Source organism: Episyrphus balteatus, chromosome 4 (assembly GCF_945859705.1).
Source record: "Episyrphus balteatus chromosome 4, idEpiBalt1.1, whole genome shotgun sequence".
Taxonomy (NCBI): domain Eukaryota; kingdom Metazoa; phylum Arthropoda; class Insecta; order Diptera; family Syrphidae; genus Episyrphus; species Episyrphus balteatus.
In genome coordinates, this window is record NC_079137.1 from 36605026 (window position 1) to 36630819 (window position 25794).

General features: G+C 30.9%; 3 protein-coding genes across 3 annotated transcripts; 2 read left to right on the forward strand and 1 right to left on the reverse strand.

The window, feature by feature from the left end:
- The first annotated feature begins 7529 nt into the window (after positions 1-7529).
- On the forward strand, positions 7530-10708 carry LOC129919195 (uncharacterized). Its single transcript, XM_056000045.1, has 5 exons — positions 7530-7539; positions 8509-8683; positions 8875-9107; positions 10137-10333; positions 10405-10708. The coding sequence occupies exons 1-5, from the start codon at positions 7530-7532 to the stop codon at positions 10696-10698; spliced, it is 909 nt and encodes a 302-aa protein (XP_055856020.1). The 3' UTR covers positions 10699-10708.
- Positions 10709-11528: 820 nt separating this feature from the next.
- On the forward strand, positions 11529-14441 carry LOC129918693 (uncharacterized). Its single transcript, XM_055999389.1, has one exon. It carries the CDS (start codon positions 11813-11815, stop codon positions 14195-14197), a length of 2385 nt encoding a protein of 794 aa, XP_055855364.1. The 5' UTR covers positions 11529-11812; the 3' UTR covers positions 14198-14441.
- A 2801-nt stretch (positions 14442-17242) lies between these two features.
- On the reverse strand, positions 17243-24328 carry LOC129918760 (spondin-1). Its single transcript, XM_055999472.1, has 7 exons — positions 23963-24328; positions 21592-21844; positions 19593-19975; positions 19331-19537; positions 18845-19271; positions 18420-18784; positions 17243-18355 (listed from the first exon to the last, which is right to left on the reverse strand). Exons 2-7 carry the CDS (start codon positions 21758-21760, stop codon positions 17276-17278), a joined length of 2631 nt encoding a protein of 876 aa, XP_055855447.1. The 5' UTR covers positions 21761-21844; positions 23963-24328; the 3' UTR covers positions 17243-17275.
- Between the last annotated feature and the right edge of the window lie 1466 nt (positions 24329-25794).

A 25794-nucleotide genomic window follows, 5' to 3' on the forward strand; every position in this document is an offset into this window, starting at 1 on the left:
TATCTCAAGAAAATGTACTGAAAAGTGAGACATAAGCTTTAGCTCATTTTTATTGCATACGAGCCATTGTCTAAAAACATAATTTTCGTATGATTATAGTCAATGATCAATTTAAAATCGAAGTCCACTTTAAATTAAATATATATTAATTCCAAAGGATTATTTTAAGAAAAGTTTCATTACATTTTAAAAATTTCTACACGGCAACACTTTTTTTCAAACTCATCGCATCAATTCTATAGCACATGCGCAGTAAGTGTGTTTCTCAAACTCATCGCATCAATTCTATAGCACATGCGCAGTAAGTGTGTTTCAAACGAAAACGGTAAAATTGTTGCGTTGAATTTTTAGTCTGGCTGGTTGTGGGTAAAGTAAAGAAGCAAAAGCAAATCACTTCGTGTTGGATACATTTTGATTGTTGAGAAAATGATTATTTTCATTACGGCTGTATATAAAGGGTTATCATCATTAATAAAAGTCCAAGGACAATCTAGTTTATTAACATATTTAGAGTTGACCAAAGCTGGTGAGTACCTATTCGTTTATTTAAAGTTTGCATAGTTATTATTTGTGTTTTTATGATCAATATAAGCATAATTATTGTCTAAAAACATAATTTTCGTATGATTATAGTCAAAGATCAATTTAAAATCATCGGAAATATTAAATTTTACGATGCAAAAGCTCACGTTTTTATTTGTGATGAGGACGTAGTTGAGTATGCAATCCAGTTTAAATCTTCTCCAGGCTGGACCTTAGGAGTGCTAGACGATGACGTTCTTGAAATTCCAGGTAAACATTTAGCCAGTTCAGGATTGAGAGCGGAAAAAGAATTTCCCCTGAAAAAGTGAATGCAAATTTTTTTCTGCTCAGGTATTGATATAAATATTTCTGAGCGCTCTGAGATCCAAACATAAATTTGTGCCACGCCAACATTTTATGTGAAATTAGTATTTTTTAAAGTGGCCCATACACATCACATTTGTGCGCGCACCGTTCTCATGAAAAAAAAAATTAATTTTATTACCTCCGGTGAGCGCATTTGTGTGCTGTGTAGCGGCCACTTAAATCTTAGCAACCCATTTAAATCAGTTTTTATTATGAATTAAAATCAATTTCATTTTTTCAAATGATCAGGTTCCCAAGGAAGTTCCCTATCAATACGTGACAGTGATACTACTGTAGCAAATTCATCTTCTATAAGTGACATTAGTGTAACACCATCGCCATCTCTTTCAATAGAAATTGTAGAGTATGTAGATGAGTCAGAACAGACTCTTAAGGAACCCGACATCGAGAATATACAAATTATTCCTGAAAATATAACATCCTCCAGCAACAATACAATTCCTCAAGAAGAAACATTCTTCAGAAATAATACTTCACGAGTAAGTGGCGTGCAAGAATACGTTATAACTAAAATCAATGCTCAGGTAAAAACATTGAAATAATTAACTGAATTTTTCATTTTACAAAATATATAGGGGCCCTTCTATGTATCTGTTCTACTTTCGGATCTGTTAAGAAGCTACTTTTGATTTAACTTTTTATCCGAACTACATAATTTATCTGAATCTTGCGAATAGATAACATTAAAAAAATTTACATAACTAAATTTATTCAATTTTCGTTTTCTACAGAATCACAGAGATACCATTTTACAAATTTGAACACTTTTTATAGAATCGAATTACATAGTTGGGCCCCCGGACATAAATACTTTAAAAATATTCCTTTTTATTAAAATACATTCCAATCTCACTACTTAAATTCTTTAAAATTATACTTTTTATTAAAATACATCCCGCCATACGTTTTTTACAGAATTAAAATTCTGCTCAGTAATAAATTCAATTCAGTCTGTCTAATTTTGTATTAAAATACATCCCAAATACAAGTCAAAATTTAAATTTAATTATACTTTACATATCGTCGGTTGACAACCAAAACTCATTATCTGCAATGCAATTTGTATGCAGTTAATGAGTTTTGGTTGTCAACCAACGATATATTCTTCTGCATTTGTCTTTACCTTTTTGCTCTCTTATTTTTGTGACTAAAACAGTACCTAATATCAATTTGACTTAGGTGCATTTAACATACATATAATAAATAATAACCCAATCAAAAAAATTAGGGAGCAGAAAGGAAGCGACAAATGCAGAAGTAATAAATTTAATTCAGTCTGTCATACTTTTTATAAAAATGCATCCCGAATACAAGCCATGCTTTCTTCAAATAGACAGACTGAATTAAATTTATTTCTAAGTACAATTTTAACTCAGTAAAAAATTTAATTCAGTCTGTCATACTTTTTATAAAAATGCATCCCGAATACAAGCCAAGCTTTCTTCAAATAGACAGACTGAATTAAATTTATTTCTAAGTACAATTTTAACTCAGTAAAAAATTTAATTCAGTCTGTCATACTTTTTATAAAAATGCATCCCGAATACAAGCCAAGCTTTCTTCAAATAGACAGACTGAATTAAATTTATTTCTAAGTACAATTTTAACTCAGTAAAAAATTTAATTCAGTCTGTCATACTTTTTATAAAAATGCATCCCGAATACAAGTCATGCTTTCTTCAAAATTTAATTTTAACTATATATATCTATATATAATAGTACATGAAGACATCTGTTTACCATATAAATTCTGCTTATTTGAAAATTTTTAAGACTTTGGATGTAGAATCCATAAAAAACTTAATTTTTTTCCAAACATTCAATTAACCATTTTGGCAATGCTAATTTCATCCAGCTAAAGGTCATGGAGGCCAAATATTCTTTTTTTTTTTAATTGAAATACCTATCTTATCTAGTTTCAGATTGTTTTTTATATTTTATTATCATATAAGCTAATCGAATGAAAATAATTTATCAACAATCGTTTTCAATTAAATTTTTTCTCAGTCTCAGTAAAAAAAACTTTGTATCCAGTATAACACTTCGATCTAAAAATTTTTAAAGCCTTTATTAGGGAATAAAAAGTGATATCGTCGCTATGCTGCCAAAACGCACTAAGTCAAAAAACATAGATTTGAGTAAATCGATTTTTAAGATTATTTCTCTTGTGAAAATTCAATGTTAACTGTTATTTGTCAGATAATCACTTTAAACACAAACTCAACATTTTGACATTAGTTTCCAAAAACTTTTTTGGTTTTTGAATAACAAAAATGATAATTATGTGAACAAAAGTAGAAAAAGCCATGACTTAGTGCCTTTTACCTGTAATGATTTGCAATTATTTGTTTGTAATGAATACTTTTCTGGCATATGAAGTTAAAGGAAACAACATTATAGCAGAAAAGTAAAGACAAAATCTCAATTATACCTAGTTAAATCAGAAATTTTACAACGTAGAAGAATTAAAAACAAGTAACTATTAAAAGAAGGCTTTAAAAACAGGAACAGGGTTTCTCCCTCTTCGAAAATTCTTAAAAACGTTCAAGTTTCGAAAATTGTGGTCAAATTCATATTAAGTTTGAAGTATTCCCGGTTTATTTTTTTCGTATCGAAAACATTTAATTTGAAGCCAGTTAAGAACGAGAATTCTAATTCATTTTTAAAAGGTTATTAAGATTCATATAGAAAATTCAAGTCGTCTTTACTCGCTGATAAACTTACAATTTGTATTAATCTATTTACATTTTACCGCTTTTTTCTTACATTTACCTCACAAGATACTTTGTAAGTCATATTTCAAATTTAAAAATGTTGTTTTGAAGACAGGAAAAATGCACTAAGTCTCATTAATGCTCTCTCTTGCTATAAACTGGTACTGATTTAATTTTTTTTTTGCGTTACAGGTAAAAAGCACTAAGTCAACTTAGTGCGTTGTGCCTGTATTAAAGTTATTTTTTCTGACTTCGTGCAAAACCGTTTTGCATTTAAATCTAAAAATCCTTAAAATATGACTTAGTGCGTTTTGGCAGCATAGCGACGATATTATAATTAAATTGATTCATTATAATTTAAGTAGCGGTTTACATATCTGATAATAGTCGTATGGACTAATGTATTTTATATTTTTTTTTTGTATAGTAACTAAAGAAAATTATTCAGAATTGATCCGAGCAACTCTTATGTCGATAATTTTTTTTTAATATTGGTTTTCCAAAATAATTCAAGTTTTATGGGTTTAAAAGTGCCGCTCTTGGCATTACAGTTTATTAAAATCATGCTTTATATGGCAAGTTTATTATGATAAGAATGCGAACTCAAAACTAACAATTACTCGTAAGATAAAAAGTTTTCAATTTGTTTATTTGTAACTTTTATTATATTCATGTAATTAACAGACAATAAGAGCGGAATTCATAGTCGTCACTCAAGTTGAGAAATATCTTAAGCACTCGCTCAAGCGAATCCTTATTCATAGTCTTCACTGGAGTCGAAATTTTTCTCAAGTGAACCTCTGAGGAGGCTTTTTTACTTGAGGAAACGCTTAAGTTTTTTTTTCAGTCAATTGACATTAAAACGGAAGTGTCATTGCGAGAGTTTGTTTTTTTTTGTATTTAACAATTGAAATTTGTACTTATTTTATAATAAAATATGAAGCGCGAATATTTGTTTGAGTTTATTTATTTCTAAATATTGTTTAATCGCGACAAATCAAACCGAAGTTGAATTATTACAAAAAATGTTTGTTTTTTATGACAGTTAATTCAAATCAGTCAAATTTTCGAGTTTGAGAAAAAATTTTCCTCAAGACAAGATTTTTCTTTACTCAAGTGAAAGCCCTATTTTCAATTCCCTTGAGCGACTGCTTGAAATATTTCTCAACTTACTGGAGTTGAGAAAAATCTTAACTTGAGTAACGACTATGAATTCCGCTCTAAGTTTTGTTGATTATAAGTTTGTTTGATGAAAAAAAAAATAGATAAGAACAGATCAGAATAGCATAAGTGCGTGAAAACTGTTAGAACAGAAAAGTGAAAATTCGATTTCAAAAATTATTTTATGAACTAATTTTTCATTCAAATTTAACATCAATTAATATTCTTTTTAGATTGTTGACTGTTTATTTTCTTTATTTAATTCAAAATCTCTTAAAAAATCACTTTTTATATTAACTATTAACTTAACACACAAATCGGCTGATGCTTGGCACTTCTCATATACTTGCTCTACCTCAAAAAAGGTGCAGAAAACGTTGTATCAAACAAAGTGACAGTTTGTAGAACAGTTTAGGGGGGTTCACATTGACCAACTTACCGGACAGACCCGTTGTCATTTGGCCTGATGGCCGAATTATATTTTTCGTTCACACTCATCAGACAATTTTCATCAAAACCCACTTTTCAGCTTATTTTTAATATATCTTTACCCTATTCTGCTCTCAAATTAGAGACAATGGATTATCACTGTCTGCCGGACAGACATGTCGTTTAATTGACTAACATGTTCGTCCGACCACCAAAAAATCAAAATTTTTTGAAAACCATCCGGCAAACCGGACAGGCTGTCGGATGGGTGTTCACACTATCAAAACAGCATCAGATCAGACCAAATGGCGGCTGGTCTGTCCGGTAAGTTAGTCAATGTGAACCCCCCTTTTGGGTCAAGGTTTTTACTCATGGAACACAAAAACTTATACTTTTCTGATCTTTTCTTTTCGGAATAGATTCTTCAATGTTACCTTATTGACATATTGAGTTATTTTTGTTTTTGAAGAGTTGGGTGCTTTCATAATTGCATGGTTGCTTTGTTTACATGCGGTCATTTGCGATCAGACTAAATGTCAGAAAAACTATTTGCGCATGTTTACTTTGAATTTATGAACACCTTCTGATTTGCGTCATTTGTCAAAATGTTTAAGTTGCAATTCAGCCTCTTCTCCAAAATTAACAATTATTTAATTCCATCCTTTAATAAAAAAACTTTTTTTAAACATTTCTGTCAATATTTACAAATTTATTACATCCAAGAAATTCGCGGCTATTTTTGTTATTTTGACTTGAACTTTGAATTTCCAATTAATATTTTTACCGAATTGAGAAATAAAGAAAATCTGTATCATCTTTTACGTGATGTTCCTTCTTTCTTTAAGTTTAAATTCATTGCGCATGAGAATTTTTTCATTTGCACATTTGCGCTGCAAATATTTGCGTTTTACATTTATGGACACCTGACATTTGTCATTTGCATTAATGAAAGCTTTGCATTCGTCAGACTTGCGCAACCATGCATTTATGAAAGCGCCCGTTGTTTTTTTAATTGTCTAGTTCTAATACTTCCAAATCTAGGCTTTGATCAAAAGAAATTGAAATTTTAATACAGAGTTTTTTTTGTAACAACATATATTTTTTAAGCAAATTTAATAGGAGGTTACTTTAATTGTAAACCCGAATCCTACCGGTTTTTGATTTATTGCAGGTTATTTTAAATAGGGACCAGGTAATAACATTGTATCTAATTATGGACACATTTTTATTTTCTAGTAGGTACTAGTTTCCAGTGAGAGATGTTATTGAATTTATATAATTTATTCCAAAAAAAAAAGCATTCAAGAGAGTGACGTTTTTTTCTCTCGTAGATTTTAAAGTTGGGTGCTTAAAAGATAATAATGGATAATGGAGTTGTGCTATTAGAGCAAGAGTAGGCTTTATGTCTTATTTGTAAACGAATAATTATTATAGCCAAGTCTTACACTAAAATTCTTTTAGTATCTTTTAGAATTGTATTGTTTGAGGTAAATACCAAATGTTGGCATTTAGGTACGTCAAATTTTTCATGCAAATTATGAAAATTTTGAGAATTGTTTTAACGTACGTCATGTTTTTTTTTACGTACGTGTATAGGATTAAAAGAAATTTCTGATTTTCATGGCGTATAGGGCAAACATTTTGGACAAAAATTTTAATATTTTGAAAACTAAACGAATTTCAGATGTCCAATAACATGTTTATAAAAGATACATTTTTACTATAGGGTAGAGTTGCTAGTAGCCGGCCCCTTAAGGGTTTTGTCTCATAAAATAAAGCACAGAAACGTCAAATATTAACATTTTCGAATAATTCTTGAAATAAAATGTACTTTATTTAATAATTTTTTGGTATGGTTAAAAAAATAGTTAATTATAGTTCCCAAAAATATTTTATTTAAGTTTTTGTATAAAAAAGTCCGATTCTTCTAAATCCGGCCTTTGTTTCCTATTTTCGGCCATCTAGTGTCCCATTTCCGGCCACTGACTTTATAAGGTCAAGCTTAAATAAATTGAATGTTTTTATTTAAATGTTTGTATTTTAAGAATTTAGAAACAGTTTTGATGGTTAATAAGTTACACTCCTTTTCATCAGAATAAGTACACAACTTTTCAAATGTTCATTAATGGTTTTTCCCTAAAAGTACGTGACCTAACAATGTTTTATTGTTTTTTTGATAGTTTAAGATGTTAGGAAAAGCAATGACTAAAATTTTTTCAAAATGGACCATTACCAGTACTGGTAATACCAGTCTGGTATGGTTAAAAATATGCTCTATCCAGACTTCAGATACAAACATTCTGGGGGTAAAAAAAAATGAATGGTGGTAAAAAAAATGCAAAAAAACACTTCGACGAGTAAATTTTTACATGTGCTACCAGTTTTGGTGCATTAACGACAAGAATAAAATTGAAAACTGTTATTTGTAATTTTAGGACAGTAAATAGAATGGTCATTTGTCCCATTCTTCTAAAATGACTGAATTTTTAAAAGACACCATCACTAAATCAAGAACAGAACTGTATGCGTTTAAGGTTTTTGAAATCCCCTACCACATGAAAAGATGAGTGGTATTTCTTGTTATTTTTGGACTAACAAACATTTAATTTTGATGTCCTTCGTGAGATAAACTATCAGTTTAACATTTTGTGAAAAGAGAAACCATTTTGAGACCAACTTCATTGTTAAAAAAGAAGTGTTAATGCATGGAAGAAAGTAATCTAGTTAAAACGGTTGTTCTGAAAGGTTGCCGGCTACTGGAGACGGCCGGAATTAGGCAACTCTACCCTATATCATAATGAAAAATCAAAAAATGCCAGCTGTTAGTTCTTTTGCAATAATCTTCCGAATATTAAAATGCGATTTTCCAAAAATGTAAAAAATGGCGTACCTATATGGCACTTCAATACTAGGGCGACGAAATATTGTTTGAAAGGGCATAAATCGTAAATAACAAATATGAAATTTTCCTATACAACCATCACCGAAAGTTGATTCTTCCTTGGCATTTACCAAAATGTCTGCTTTATGAATATTTTTTGTGGACCCATCTTGCCACAATATGCACTTAGGGCTAGTTGTACAAAAATATAATCCGTGGTTCAGCAACTTTTATCCACTGAAATCGGTGGTAACGTTCCGTTCAAGACAATCTAAGAAATAATATTGGATATTCAAGATTTTTATTACATTAAGAATGTAATATGCAGGCAGTTGTTTTTATTTTATTAGAAAATTGTTCACCAGATTTTGAACCAAGCCAGATTCCAGCCACTGTTTTTATTTTTCCTTTAAGTTACTTCACTAAATGTCTTTTTTTTTGGAATACAGGTCCTCAAACAATACAAACACGTAGACTTCATTATCCTGCTTAAACAATTTGAACAGAATGGCGTTTTGAAAAATTCACAGAAAATCAAGCTTAGTAAGCTTATAATACAGATTTTACTGAAAGATGACCTAAAATTGGAGTAAGTAAATTTTAAATATGCCAACATGTATGAAGTAAGCTCAGTAAAAATTTAAAAATTTTGGTTATTAGTGGTTTCATAAACATTAAACAGTATTATTATTTTTAAAGAATTTTTAAATTTCTTGACTGGGCTTTGTCGCATAAATTAATTGAAAAAAAAAAAAATAATTTATTAACTTTTTTTATCAGGTTAAATCGATATGATTTTTCTTATATCGCTTCTGTTATAAGCGAAGTGTTCACTTCAGAGGAAAAAGAAGAATACTATAACCCTGCAATTAATGGTCAAAAGGCATCCGGCAAATTATATGACGCGTTTTCTAACTATAGAAACATCCTATCAACCTCCGGTCTTATTTCCAGGAGATCAAAATGCTTAAAAAAAGATTTGAACTCAACAAAAGATTTGAACTCAACAATAGGTAAAAACTATTCTTTTTTATATACATTTATGTGCTAAGTTTCACTTTTATTTACACTATTTAGGGCCATTTGCTGAATCGAAACTTAAATAATTTATGTTGATCATAACCTCTTATTCACTACTTTTTCCTCTGCGTAAACTGTCGCATAAGGATTTATGTAGAACTTAAAAGATTAAGTTTCGATTCACCAAACGGGTCTTAGAGGTAGTTTTTTTTAGCAGAATTTGGGCTAAATGCTCACTCTGAATCTAATGTAAATCAAGATTTAAAATTATGAACACAAATTACATAAATTGCTGTTAAAAAATCCGCATACGACACAATTTATCAACCATTTTGCATTAAAATCTCAATTTTAAAAATTTTCGACACCTTGTAATTCTCGGGGACGATTTTTAATGGAAATTAGGCCCTGACAACGCTTGAGGCCTTATTTCCATGTCAACATGATTGGCCATGTTAGGCCCGCCGGCCTTATTTCGTTTTTTCTACTTTGAAAATAGAAAACAAAATAATCATCACCTCAAAAAATTGTGCTCAATTTTCTCATGGAAATAAAGCCGCATTTGAAATGGGGCCTTTTTTCGTAGGGCGTTATTTCACTTCACTGCCAATTTTGATTATGACGAATTTCATAAATTTTTTTAAAACAAAAACCCTTTAAGTATTAAAACTTGGATTTGAAGATTAAACATTTTAATTGATCTCTATTTTGTTTCTGTGGAGAAAATACATAGAATAACATAATAATATTAGATATATAGAATAACAAAATATATTTATATTATGTTTATATTTCAATGCTTTAAGAATTGGGATAAAAACTTATATTAATCGATAAAGACGAAAAATGGACTTAATGCACTTTGTTTCAAAAATTTACTTTATAGAACACTGATCCGATTTTGCATATTATTTTTGTTTAAGCTTCAATTTCTAATTACTTATGGGTTTTAACTAATGAATTTCATTTACACATTTGTATATTCATATATGTATTGTTTAATATGTTTTTATTCTATTTAGTAAATTCTTCCGACGACGACTGCGAGGCTTATAGATTTATCCAAGAGTTTATTGAACCGTTCGATAAAATCATTGAAAATTGGAAAATTTGTTTTGCAATAAGATGGGAAATTTTGCAGGACAATCAAATTGAAACTGCTGCGTACCTGGCTAAATTTCCAATATTTACACTTAACAACAGCAATATTTTCAAATTGGTGAGTAAATTTAAAATTGCAAATCTTAGGTTTTATTCATTTGTAATTTATTTGCAATTTGTTTCCATCAGTTTTTTGAAGACGCAAAGATTTTACATCCGGACATAAACTTAAATTTGGATTGGGTAATCTACAGCAGTATTTTGGAAAAGGGTAGTCATTTAAAGGAGCCATTAGTTAAAAAGTGGATTTCTGAAAGCTTAAGCTGTACCGAAGAAAATAAAAAAGCTATCAGCCTTCTAGTACTGCCGTATTTATTCCCCTCAACGAAAATAAAGGCCCGTAGAGGGAAGCATAGTTTCAAAGCTTCGAGGCTTGAAATTCAAGAAAAATTTATTCTTTATTTTGAAGTGAGTACTGTTTGAATACTAATAATGTGACAAAAATAATGTTCTTCTAATCAATTTTTAACACTTAAAAGCAAATGTTGTTCCTCAAAAGCTTTAAGGCAGTTTTAAGAAAAATAATTACATATTTCCGAAAGATAGTTTTTTTCGATAAAATATATTAAATTGTATAAATAATCGATAAAATATATTAAATTGTATAAATATTCGATAAAATATATTAAATTGTATAAATATCGATACAAATAAAATAATGTTTTATTTTATATTTTTTAGACACTGGGAAAAGCTGACGATTTCGAAAGAAACTTAATAGAAAACGAAGTCGGGCTGCAACCAAGAATTGTTTTTGTCGGCGCTTTAAATGACTTAAGTGCATATGTGACGCTTACGGACAAAAAATATTCCTTCGACAATCCAATCGATGCTGTGGAGCAATGCTTCTATATGTATCAAGCACTACATATAATGTATCCAGCCGAAAGCACGTCTGTGTGGACCTTTATTCAAATACACATTTTCAACGTACGCACAAAATTTGATCAATCATCATCAAGTATTAAGGCAATTTGGAACAGTCTGATCACGAAGTAATTATCTTTTAATAATATCTTTCAATAATATTTATTATTTCATTTTTATTGAACAATTCGACACTAATTTTCACTCCTTCCTCAATAATTACATCCTTGATGTTTATGTTATTTATTGTTTCATTTTTCATTGAACAATTTGACAGTAGTTTTCACTCCTTCCTCAACAATTACATCCTTGATGTTTATGTTATTTATTGTTTCATTTTTCATTGAACAATTTGACAGTAGTTTTCACTCCTTCCTCAACAATTAAATCCTTGATGTTTATGTTATTTATTGTTTCATTTTTCATTGAACAATTTGACAGTAGTTTTCACTCCTTCCTCAACAATTACATCCTTGATGTTTATGTTATTTATTGTTTCATTTTTCATTGAACAATTTGACACTAGTTTTCACTCCTCACTCAAAATCAATTAACCATATAACTTATAACTTTTTTTCAACCATACACATAAAATATTGAAATTCCACTTGTTACTCACACGAGTACAGAGAATACTAATTGTATAAGATTTTATTTAATAAATAACAATATGCACTGTGCACACTGTAATAGATCATTTATTTCAATTAAACTGTATTCAATGCATTTTAAGAAAAACCATCCAGGTATGCAACGTTTTACATGTTATAACAAAAGTTGTGGTAGGGTTTTTTCAGTTCTTTATAAACACATTGCTCATATAAAAAGAAATCATGTTCTAGATTTCACTTCTCCTCTTCCTAAAATTGTTCCTTCTATTAATAATCAATTTGATAATTCCATTCAATATGACGAAATAGAAACTAATTCAAATTTTATTTCTACACCACAATTGAGTTCGGAAAATGACGTTACTACAGATTTACTTAAAGTTATTCTGAAAACATTAAATGATGACAGAATTCCAAGAAGTACTGCCTTAGAAATTTTCAAAAATTTATTTTCTTTTTACGATAGATACCTTTCCCTTGCTATGGCCCAAAATAAAAATAATGAAGAAATATATCCTATTTTAACTTCTCTTATGAGTCCAAAATACTTAAAATCTGAATTTTTAATTTTGAAAAAACTATCAAATATGAATATTTTGGTCAATTTTCATGATATTTTCCTTGGTTCTGAATACCAACAAGTTTATTCTGCAGATAATGAAATTAAAATCACTAAATGCGATTTTTTCTTGCAAATAGTCGATCTCAATCAACTTTTTACTGTTTTTTTCACTCAAACACCTTTATTGAAACTCATTGAAGAGTATATAAATCACTTACAAAAATTGACTTATACAATAGTAAATATAACTCAGACACCTCTGTGGGAAAAGAAAAAAAGACAGTTTAATCCAGAAAATGACGTGTCAATTTTTCTTATACCCCTTCTTATTTACTTTGATGATTTTGAATATCTTAATCCCTTGGGCTCGCATAGTGGAATTCAAAAAATTGGAGCTGTTTACATTAAAATTTTGAGTCTTCCAGATAACATTTCTTCGAAATTATCTCATACTCTTTTAGCTATGCTATTTTTCACTGAAGATAGAAAAAAATTTGGTAATACAACTATTTTGAAACCTCTAATTGAATATCTTAATAGTTTGCAAAATATAGGACTGAACATCAGTTATAAGAATTTTAAGATAATTAAATTAATTCCATGCTTGATAACTGGTGATAATTTAGGATTGAATTCTCTATTGGGATTTACAGAATCTTTCAATTCCTTACACTATTGTCGGTTTTGCAGGTGCTCAAAAGAAAATATGAAAAGCTTACTAATTGAAGATGGGACACATTTAAGAAATGAATCTAATTATGATGAAGATATAAATATAGGTAATGCAAAGATTACCGGTATCAAGGAAAACTCAATTTGGAATTCATTGAACAATTTTCATGTTGTTGATAACTTGAGTGCGGATTGTATGCATGACTTGTTGGAAGGAGTTTGTCATTATGACCTTAGTATTATTTTGAAGTCCTTCATCTTAAAATATAAATATTTTTCTTTGCCACAGCTAAACAGGCGAATAGAAATATTTAACTTTGGTTCGGTAACCCAAAAACCACCTCTCTTTAATTCAGACAGCCTTTCCAAAAATAAATTCAAACTTTCGGCATCAGAGATGTATATTATAATCACACATTTATCACTTTTAGTTGGAGATTTAGTTGAAAATTCATGTCCTGAATGGAAGCTTTATCTATTGTTAAGAGAAATAATTCTATTTGTTTTTAGGAAGAGGCATCACATTCATTCAACTGAATATTTAAAAAAAATTATAGCTGACCACAATTCTTTGTATATATTAATATCAGAGAGTCATTTGAAACCAAAATTCCACTTTCTATTGCACTATCCAAGAATTGTACAAAATATTGGTCCAATCGTAGCAGTTAATTCGATGCGTTTCGAGGCCAAACACCAAACTTTCAAAAAGTGTGGTTATATTTCAAATAATAGAATAAATATACTCAAAACGATGAACGTTAAGCATCAGTATAAAATTTCGAATTTAATATTGAATTATAACGAACTTTGCTTGAATTTTTACAATCATGGACAAACTTTTCAGTTAAAATCAGCTGAATTTTTTAAATTTAATTTCAAATCATCTGAACGAGAAAATATTTTGAAAGTTTCATGGCTAAACCATAAAGGCGTATTATTTAAAGAAAAATTGGTTGTATGCATTGGACTATATGAAAATAATGACCCTGTTTTTCGCTTAATTGAACACATAGTGAAAGTGAAAACATCATTTTACCTTTGTTTATCATATATAGAGACTATATGTTTTGACAATCATTATTTTGCTTACAAAATTAAAGCAAATAGTTCATTTTCAGTTTTTGATCTAGATAGTCTGCAATATGTTCATACTTCTTCTTTATCAATGTCTAATAATGGTGATTTGTTTGTTATTTGGGATTTTTAAACATTGCATTCACTCTTATTCCGATAGGCGTATAACGCCACAATCACGACAATATAAACTTTTGTATTCATACCTTATATTTATGTATGAAATCATAACCAACACAATTTCCATTATTAGCAGAACCATTTGTTACGAAACCCAAATCACCCTTATGCATTTTTACATTATTTTATCCTAAATAAACACAAACCCTTATATTAATTATATTATTATTATTAATTATATTATTATTATTAATTATATTAACTTATTCGCCACTTCTTTTGTGAACAAAAAACTGTAAAACGTTGCACCTGATTAAATAACATAGTTTCAAACTTCATTATCTGAACTTATATTAGGTTAGTGTATAACAATTTCTTATTTTAAAAATAAATGTATTTTTAATGTTTTTTTTCATATCGGCAATATCGATTTCAAAAATATAAAACTAATAATAATAAATTAATTATTTGGCTTGTCTATGTTTTGAACTGTTAACTTTAAGTAAATTTTGTTAAGCTTGTAAATTAATACATATATATTTATTGTTTAAATAAAAAAAGAGATACAAATGAAATTTTATCTATATTTTTGAATGGAAAATGCGTTAATCTGAGAATTAGAATTTTGGAGTTATTTTGAAACTGTTGTACGTTTGTGTCACACTATTATCGCGTTTGGGAACATCGAATCTGCTTTTTGGGGTAGACAAAATACACGTTCACAGAAAACGTATTGCGTAAAAAAATCCAAAACTAAACAAATCAAACACCAATTTTCTGAAATACAAATGTATTAATCGTTTGTTAAAGCAATAAGTTTATTTGCCACAGTTAATTTATTGCTTTAACAAACGATCAATACATTTGTATTTCAGAAAATTGGTTTTTGATTTGTTTTAGTTTTGGATTTTTTTACGCAATACGTTTTCTGTGAACGTGTATTTTGTCTACCCCAAAAAGCAGAATCGATGTTCCCAAACGCGAAGGTAGTGTGCCACAAACGTATACCCCACAAACGAACAAAATCATTTGATTCAAATGAGTTATTTGTTTGAATCAAACGAAATATATGGTCCCTTCAATTGCTCCTGTCCTGTGCCACAATCGCAAGATACGATTGCAACAAACGTAAGTATAAGGAAAACGAATTGTAGTTCCCTCCAAATGCTATTGTTCTTTGCTACAATCGCAAAGATACGATTGCAACAAACGTGAAATGGTTGTTTGCATCAAACGAACTGAATTTTAATGCTCTTTTTCTTTGCCACAATCGCAAAGATACGATTGCAACAAACGTGAAATGGTTGTTTGCATCAAACGAACTGAATTTTAATGCTCTTTTTCTTTGCCACAATCGCAAAGATACGATTGCAACAAACGTGAAATGGTTGTTTGCATCAAACGAACTGCATTTAAATGCTCTTTTTCTTTGCCACAATCGCAAAGATACGATTGCAACAAACGTGAAATGGTTGTTTGCATCAAACGAACTGCATTTAAATGTTATTTTTCTTTGCCACAATCGCAAAGATACGATTGCAACAAACGTGAAATGGTTGTTTGCATCAAACGAACTGCATTTTAATGCTCTTTTTCTTTGCCACAATCGCAAAGATACGATTGCAACAAACGTGAAATGGTTGTTTGCATCAAACGAACTGCATTTTAATGCTCTTTTTCTTTGCCACAATCGCAAAGATACGATTGCAACAAACGTGAAATGGTTGTTTGCATCAAACGAACTGAATTTTAATGCTCTTTTTCTTTGCCACAATCGCAAAGATACGATTGCAACAAACGTGAAATGGTTGTTTGCATCTAACGAACTGAATTTTAATGCTCTTTTTCTTTGCCACAATCGCAAAGATACGATTGCAACAAACGTGAAATGGTTGTTTGCATCAAACGAACTGCATTTAAATGTTATTTTTCTTTGTCAAAATAGCAAAGATACGATTGCAACAAACGTGAAATGGTTGTTAACCCAAAGATTATAAGAATTTGATGCAAACGAAGTCGAAAATATCTACAGCAAACGAAAAAGTCGATTGGGCAATTTTTCCGTTTGCGGCAATCGATTCGTTCTCTGAGTGTACATTTATAATCTGAAAATCAAAAATTTGATGGAGGTCTGGATGCTGAGTTATTTGCATTCAAATATTTTTTTTCGTAGATAGCTTGGAGCCAAAGTCTTGAAACAAGTTTTGGTTTACAGATATGAGTTCACAGCGAACAAGTCTATGCATTTAGGTTAAAAAAATTACATATTTTTTTTGGGATTTTCGAGAAAAAAATGCATTTAAAAAAAAAATGCCTAAAAATTTATCGTGATACATCAAAAGAAAGGTCTCAAAACAAGTTTTGGTTTACAGATATGAATTCACAGCGAACAAGTTTACGCATTTAGGTAAAAAAATTAAATAGGTATATAATTTTTTGTTTGGATTTCAGAGAAAAAATCAAGGTTAACCCCTTGCCGAAAAAAATGCATTTTAAAAAAATTCTTTCCAAATTAATCGAGTGATATATCAAAAGAAAGGTCTCTTTGAGCTCTATTCACAACTGAAAACCAAAAGATTCTTGGAGGTCTGGTTGTTGAGTTATTGGCATCCAAACATATTTTTTTCTTACATTCGCAGGCAGATGTCTGTGGATATGAGTTAACAGTGAACAGGTCTTAAAAAAATGCCCTATTAATAGTTTTGGCGTAAAGTGAATCTACCTATCATTTTTTGTGAGTTTACACACAGGCCGCAGCGAGAGCGGTTTGGAAAAGTTCTTTTATAGTCTGAAGATGATTTTTCTATTACAAGAGAGTGTTCCCGTTAGAGGTTAGACTTCGAAATTAGTAAAGATATAAAGCTCAACACCAAAAACTCAATCTCTTACACTAACAATAGGCTGGGAAAAATGCTTTGAAACATAATTTGAAACCATGGAACTCAGAAACAAGATGAATTTTTTATAATTACTTTGTCTTTGGAGCGTGTAATGGATTTCAATCATCACAATTTTCTATAGCACTTTTACCACAATTCAAATTAAAACAACTTCCATGTATTTTTCAAACTATTTTAATTTTAATAATATTCTAACAATATGGCCCCCGACAGTTCTCGCTTATTAAACAAGGCATCACAATGCATTTTTCTATTCTTACCCTCTCCCTACACTTATAACTTAATTCGGTGTTTATTAAAACTCTCGTCTGCTGCCTCACCGAATGACTACCACAAGTTGCTGTACATGGTGACCAAGGTGACCAATCTGAATATCTGCATTCATTCTCTGGCGGCCTGGTATATTGCAATCTTTGTCTATTGATCATTTCTTCTGGACAATGTTTATAACATTTCTCCATACGAATCAATCGCCTCGGGCATGGCTTTCCACCATGTTTCGGACTGCGCAAAACCTTACGAGTTTTGATTTCCACTCCATCACCACAAGTTGCATTACACGAATGAGCTACCCATTCAGAAACAACACAATCGACTTTCTCCAAACGAAGGTCTTCAACTGACAAGCCATAGGGTTCTGCATCGCGATCCTTGCAAGTTTCTTCACATTTTTCCGATGAATTAAATTTATTCCTGTTATTGTAGCAATTGGTGAAAAATAAAGCACATTGCTTACTCCGGCTGTCATAGTACCAAAATGTTGTCACATCACTACCTCGACATGGACCGACTTCTGGTTCTTCGAAACAAAAGTCTGGAACAATAGTGTCACAATGACTGATTGTACAATTGACTATTTCTTGTTTTTTGATATTTTGACAAGGATCATTGCCATAGTTGGACTTTTTAAGCCCATACGTTACATCGTTGTTCCATACTTGGCGTTCACGAGTTTTAAAACCTTCACCACAGGTCTCACTACATGGTGACCAACTGGACCAAGGTGCAACATTACATTGTGGTGGTATAACTTCTTCTTCCTCTTCCTGCTGCTGTCCATAGGACCCAACTAAAGATTTGTATCCACGTCGATCTCCCCATCTGTTTCTAGTTCGAATGTTCTCCTCATTTTCACCTCCTTCTGAAGGGTTTTCATTTTCACCCTCCTCTGGTTCCTGTTCACCTTCCTCTCCTTCTCCTCCGCCGATATCTCCACCGCAATCAACTCCTTCACACTTTTCATTGCGTTGAAGGATTACTCTACTAACGCTCTGCAAAGAATAATAAGTCAGTTTTCAATATTATATATAGCCTAAAAGTATGCAATTGAATTACCTGACACTTTTTCTTCGCCCTCCTATTTAAATATGTTCTTGACTGTGTGCGAACTCCTCGGCCACATGTAACACTGCAACTTGACCATTCCGACCAATCCGATAAGGCACATTCTGGATTCTCAGGACTTGCACTGTATCCACCATCATCACCTCCACCGCCCCCAGCGTCCTCATCAAATCCACCACACTTAGTACCCTGGCAGCTTTGTTCCTCTCGCAAAGAGTTCCGACACTTGTAACGGCGAGCTACTCCAGGATTCTTAAATTCCCTTGTTCGATATTGTTCACCTGGTCCGCACTTGGTGCTGCATTCACTCCATCGTCCCCATGGATGGGTAGAGCATTCGACTGGATCATTTTCAGCTGTAAAATTGAAAATCACATTAAATTGGGTTTTGAAACAGTTCTTCTATAAAAACTTACATTCATTGTTTTCACAATTTTTCTCATACAACCTCCGACGAGAGATGTGCAAACGGGCCAAAGGTTTCATTGGAGCTCCAGATGGATCGTAAAAGGGTGAACGTGGATCGTTTGGGAAATTTGACTTGATTCTACGAATGACATCGGGTGGAACTTGAGGCTGATCGGCTGACATATATGACGGGCCACCATCTGTTCCAGTGTCCCAGGGATAAAGGTTATGAACCTTATATTCCACCCATGAACAATTGGGCAGGCAAAGTTCTAACCCAGAAACTCCTACAATCCAATCGGGTGATGGATCAATCATGGACACTAAAGATATTAAATGATTCTTCGAATCGACTCGGAAGACAGCAAAAGTCTTGCCCGTGACGTTAGGATAGGCAATTCCTCGGGCTTTAATGATTGTACGGATTTGATCGCTCTAAAAAGGACACTTTTTCGTCATAAAGTATTGTGTTTAGGAGGATTCTTGGTACAAACCTGTTCTTTAAGTTCACTTTCCAAGGTTCTCGTTGAACCATGTTCAGCAACTTCTTTCAATCCTTCACTCGCTTGTTCTCCATATCTCCAGAACCTATAATCTATAGTATGTGAAGCCCCAATAATATCGCTAAACCTTGTCCTCCAGCTATTCGCTGGAAAATCTTTTGGATGTGTATGACGTGACCATTTTCCTTCAAATGTTAGCTAAAATTCAATAAATTTAACAAAGTTCCTTTCGAAGCTTTAACGAAGTCTCTACCTCATATTTTGCTTCATCACAAGCACAACATGGATCCATGACTGCGGGCTGATTATCAATATCATCCTGTTGTTCTTCACAGAATTGCTTAGTTAGAAATCCATCGTCCATATACCAAACTTCTCGATGTTCAATTACAGTAGCTCGAATAAGAACACAACCACTACCAGGTGGCGGTGCTGTCCAAACAACATTTACCCTAGACTTGGGCAACATATTTGTTTGCATAACTAAATTATTGCATTTGTCACTGAATTTCGTTTCGGAAAAATCAACAATTTCAAAGTAGCCTAATCGCATTGGATCGGCACCACTGTTACCGTCTACTTCTACGGCTAACATAAAGCCAATAAATGCGTAGCCTTGCACGGCTGTCAGGGAAACTAAAAAGAGGAAAATATTAGTTAGTTTTATTGAAAAGAAAATGTTAATGTTATAAAAGTTTATTGTGATCTATGAAATGTACATATTTGATTTTCCATCATCAAACATAATTTTTTTTTTACTGTGAAGCCCCTGAAAAATTAATTTTGGGACCCCCAAAATTAAATATTTAGCGGCCCCTAAAATAAAAATTTTTGAAGCTTAGAATTGATAGTTCTTGGGGCCTCTGTTCTGAAGTAATAAAAACATATTTGATTTTTCATCATCAGACATAATTTTTTTTATTTTGGGGCCCCTGAAAAATTAAAATTAAATATTTAGAGGCCCCCAAAATAAATTTTGTTTAGCTTAGAATTGATAGTTCTTGGGGCCTCTGTTCTGAAGTAATAAAAACATATTTGATTTTTCATCATCAGACATAATTTTTTTTATTTTGGGGCCCCTGAAAAATTAAAATTAATTATTTAGCGGCCCCTAAAATAAAAATTTTTGAAGCTTAGAATTGATAGTTCTTGGGGCCTCTGTTCTGAAGTAATGTGTACACATTTGATTTTCTATCATCAAACATAGTTTATTTCTTTTGGGGCCCCTGAAAAATTATTTTTGGGGCCTCAAAATTAAGTGCTTATAGGTTTTGGGGCCTTAAATTAATATTTGTTTGGGGCTCCTAAAGTAATATTTAGTAATCCATCAACAAATATAATTTAATTTAAAAACAATTTTTTTTTATTTAATTTTTTTTTTTAAGTCCATTTGGGGCCCCTGCAGGACCCTGGCTTGAAGTTGTTTTTTGCTTTTTTGGGGCCCCTAATGTATTATTTGTGGTTACAAAGATTTTTCAAGTTATATTTTTTGGGGCCCTAAGATAAAATTATAATTTTTCTTTTAAAAAAACAGTTTATTTTTTTTTTGGGGCCCCTGGGGTAACCTTTTTATCAAATCAATATATATTGTGTGGCTACCAATGCATTTTACATTACACTGAATGACATAATTTGGCTCCCTCCAGTGGGGGTCCTGAGTGCAGTCGGGGGCCCCGGGGCGTACCCCGCTTGCCCCAAGGTAGTGTACGCCCCTGTAACTATGATCTTAATCAAACTCCAGTTATAAAACTATATTTATAAGGGTGGGTCAAAAAATCGAATATCTTTTTTTGATTTTATACTTCGTAAAATCGATTGCTAGACACCGCTAGAATGTAGGTACTCAGCAAATATGAGCTCTTAATATTAATGGTAAGATCCTCCGCTTAGCAGTTTTCCATTTTTACATTAAAAAAAAGACATTTTTTCATCAATCGACTTTTTATCAAATTACTTTACAAATTCTTGTAGGAATTTGAACGGTCTACAAAAAAGGGGCTTATACACTTTTTCGTGTATCTACTATCTAACCGTTGAAAAGATATTCGAGGTCCAAAGTTAAAGAAAATCATCAAAAATTCGTTTTTTGTTCTTAATTTTGTAACATGTTGATAAATTATAATAATATCAAGACAATTATAATATAAGACATATTCTTGTAGAAAACAGATTGTTCTACAAAAAAGGTCTTGTGTACTTTTTTCATTAATCAGAATTTATTATTTAAATAAATAAATATTATTTATACTTACTATTATACTTTTGTCCTGGTTCGAAATTTTGTGGATTACCACCAATTGTAACAACATAACGATCATCAGCTGGTGATTTTCCTGCCGTTGTTCCCACTGGAATTCGATTACACGCCAACGCCAAATTTATTGTTGCTGATATTGAAATTATTTTGATAATCCAATTCATTTTAATTCACGAAAATAAAGAAGATGCTGTGATGTTGCTGATATAAATTGTTGACCAGTCAAGCACAAGTTTAATTCGATTTATCTTCATAAAATGGAAGTAAAAGAAAAAAAACAAAAATATTAAATTAATAAAAATGATGAAACAGAGTCAGAAAAAATAAACACACAGGAAATAACATTGGAAAACGAATGCGCTCTCTTGATCAATTGGATAATTTAAATTAACCAAATGATATAAGAGTATGACTTCGGTTTGTTTTGTTGTTGTATCGAATGTCAATGTCATGAGGAGTTATTAAAATGTTTTTGTTTTTTCAAAGTCTTTAATTTTATTAACGTTAAATGCATCAAAGTGACCTTGAATGCTTTCAGGGAATTGAAATTGTTATGCATGAGAGGAGTAGTAAGCGTGATCTTACAATAGAGTTTTTAGTTTTTTAACTTTGAATATTTTCGTTAACAGCTGTAACTTAGTAAATTTTAGCTGAGGTAAATGTTAAAATTATGTTTAGATTAAATCTTAATCTCTCCTTCCGATGGCGATCAAAGAGGTATCAAGCTGGCTCAAAGAAAACATGACCTATGTAGTATCTAAATCAGATTCACCTCTTTTAGATAGGTACCGGGCACACAAATTTTACTTTATAAAGTAATGATTGGTCTAACAATCGTAATGTGCAAACTCATACTAAAGCAAGAATCTAATGCAAAAAATAAGAGATCGTCTAGACGGTCAAACATTACAACATGTCATACGACCAATCAGAACTGGCCTTTACTGAGATCCAAAGTGTTCAAAAAGATGGTGCATTACCATCAAAAAGATAAAGAATTTCCTTGGGATATTTCTAAGTAATATTTTTTAAGTCACTATTTTTTTGTTTTTAAGAACTGATCGAATGATATTGATGAGGTGTAAGACACAAAGTGAGCAATAGCAAACAAAACTGAAATCAAATTATGTTAGTTTAGACCGATCAAAACATTATTTTTTAGGAATCAGCATACAAACTTTTTAAAAACTATAACTACTCGTAGAGTCGATTCTTAACTCCGCAGAAAGCAAATGGTCTATGAAAATACGAAAAAACTACCAATGTCTTTTTTTTTAGTATTTTCCAGGAGAAAAATTTGTAGCTTATGCAAGAAAAAAGTGTTTTTGCTAAAAGGTCGCTTGAAAAGTTACTAAAAAAATGTTGTCACTAAATTTTTGAAAATTGCATTGTAAATACCTAGCGACAAAGTCACTAAAGACTTTAAAAGATATTTTTGGATTAACAGAGAAAAAATGTGTCTTGTGCTGGTGCTGCATGTACTAAGCAGCATTTCTTCAAAATCTTAGCCAAATATCATTTTGCTATGTGCAAGGGGGGGGGGGGGGGGGGGGAGATTTATCAGATTTAACAACCCCATACATTTCATATTTTTATCGAAGTACATACTTAATTTTTTTGTTACTTAAAAAAATTTTTTAAAAATTATTCTTGCATCAAATTAACTACTTGCGTAGGTAATTAATCTTTAACTCTATTTCAAAAGTCATCATATTCCATTAAAATCAATTATTATCATTGTTTTTCATTCGACATGCTTTTAATTTTATTTTGATTTCTAACTATTTTTGGGTTTTGGTTGATTTTTATCAGCCAACACATAAGTTGGCTTCTCATAGGGATGGTTTCGAAATTTTAGTTCTCTTTATAATTTATTTATTAAGCTTCTTAAGAAACATATCGGAGGACTTCTCTATTTTATTTTTGAAGGTATTAGTTAAACTTAAACAATTCACTTTTGATAGTAATACAAAATGGGGATACATTTTGCTCATTGATAGCATTCAATACGTCAAAATAATGCACTAAAAGATTCTCCTAGTTCATTTTGATACTCTAAAATTGCAAAACAAAACTTAATTCGAAAACATATTATCGAATAGTCCAACGTGCTGACTTAATATTATAATTTTTTTGAATAAGGCATTGTTCAATGTACACTGTATGACTGTGAGACCTTAAGCTTATCAGGAAGACGCGGAATAAACAATAAACTCTCCATCTAAGGTCAGGCTTTCGTTTTTTTTTTTTTAATTTCTGTTGTCTTGTTTCGTTTTCTTTAAAAAAAAACACATTACGTACAGGGTTTTGTATATACTTGTACTGATAAAATTAAACAATATACAAGTTTCTTTAAACTCAAATACCTTATAAACACAAAATGCTTTATTAACACTTTTTCCTTCAGTATCACTTTAAGGGCTTCAACTAAATAAATTGCTTGTCTCCAGAGTCAGAGTGTGGGTGAGAAAAAAAAATTCGTTCCAACGGATTGACCACAGCAATATAAGATTGCAACAGAAAAATTAAATGTTACCCGTTCACCCTTAGAAATCGAATGAAGTAAAATAAAAAAAAATACAATTTTGTTATGTAGGGTGGTGCTTCCACTTAGTAACTAGATTTTTTTTTTGTAATTTTTGTTTGCGTTTCGAAAAGTACAGCGGATGATATGTATGACGACGACTTAACTGGCCGATTGTTACTGCGGAACTAAAGGCTAGCCGCATCCAGTTGTAGCGATTAGCCATTTGTCCATATAGCTAGCCATTCATAGCTTCTGCTTTTGCTCGGTCACTGGAATATTGATGACGACGAAGAGCACACATTCCGTTTTGGATTGGTACTATGGAGATTTAGATATATACTTTTATGCGGACACGATGGCGTTAATTGAGATCAATTACGTCGCTGATATACAAATGAATTTGAATTGTTTATATTTTTCACACCGTCTAGGAGAGCTATATGGAGGGATGTTTTATGTTTATGTTTTGATAAAGGGGTGCATTGTTATGATAGTTTGAAAAAGAATGTTTTTATTTTCAGAAAATCCTGAAACAATAAGATTTTTAATGCAAAAGAGGCATTCAAGTGAAATAAATGTATGACTCAGGTGAAAAATGTTCGTTCTTGTTGATTCTCATCAATTCAAGGGACATAATTTTTTGCTTTTCTTTTTTTTAGAATATTTGAAACATAATCAAATCTAAATGAAACACCATATCTCAGACTATATTCATAACGTAAAACGTACAATGGGGATTACTACGAGGCAGGTGAAAAATGTTCGTTCTTGTTGATTCTCATCAATTCAAGGGACATCATTTTTTGCTCTTTTTTTTTTTTTAGATATTTGAAACATAATAAAATCTAAATGAAACACCATATCTCAGACTATATTCATAATGTAAAACGTATGGGGATCACTACGAGGCAGTGATTCTGTATTTCTCTGTCCGTTCTGATTGTAATTGATAAAAAAACAATGATTTGATGGAAATGGGGTCGATTTGGTCATATGATTCGGTCAACATATTGCTGATTCTTTCTTGCAAAAGTTTTTTTGTTTTGTTTTTTGTTTGCTATTAATTAATCAAATTTATAAGGAATTGGTTGAAATGAAATGCTAATGAGCTTGTGGAATTTTCATTGAAATGTAAACTAAAAGATAATATTTCAAAATGTAATAATTAATGAAATAACAAATGCGATGAGTGTTTCTCGCGGACAAATTGTTATTTCAAGTTCAAGTTCTAGTTATTGTTGTTTATTTTTTAAATTCTAATCAAGCTTCATAGAGCGGGAAATTATAGTATGAGACTGTTACGAAGTAAGTGTACTATAAATGATTGTTTTGCTTGCTTAATAGTTTGTGAAATAAATATAATTGTTATATAATACTTTTGATCTTCCTTATATTGGTTAACTAGCTGACCCTTTCTGCTCTGCTGGTAATATAGACTTGTTATTATTAATCCTAAATCAAGTTTTAAATTTTTCTCTGGTCTGATGGTGTATAACTCAATTATAATTTTCAAAACATTGGAATCTTTGTCATTGAGATATTTGTTATGAAATCACAATATACCAGCTTTTTAAGGATAAAAAATCATTCTTCTATAATCTTTCTTTCTTGGGAATTCAATTCACAGATTATATAATTATTTTTCGTATTTTTTTTTTTATTTATTTATAA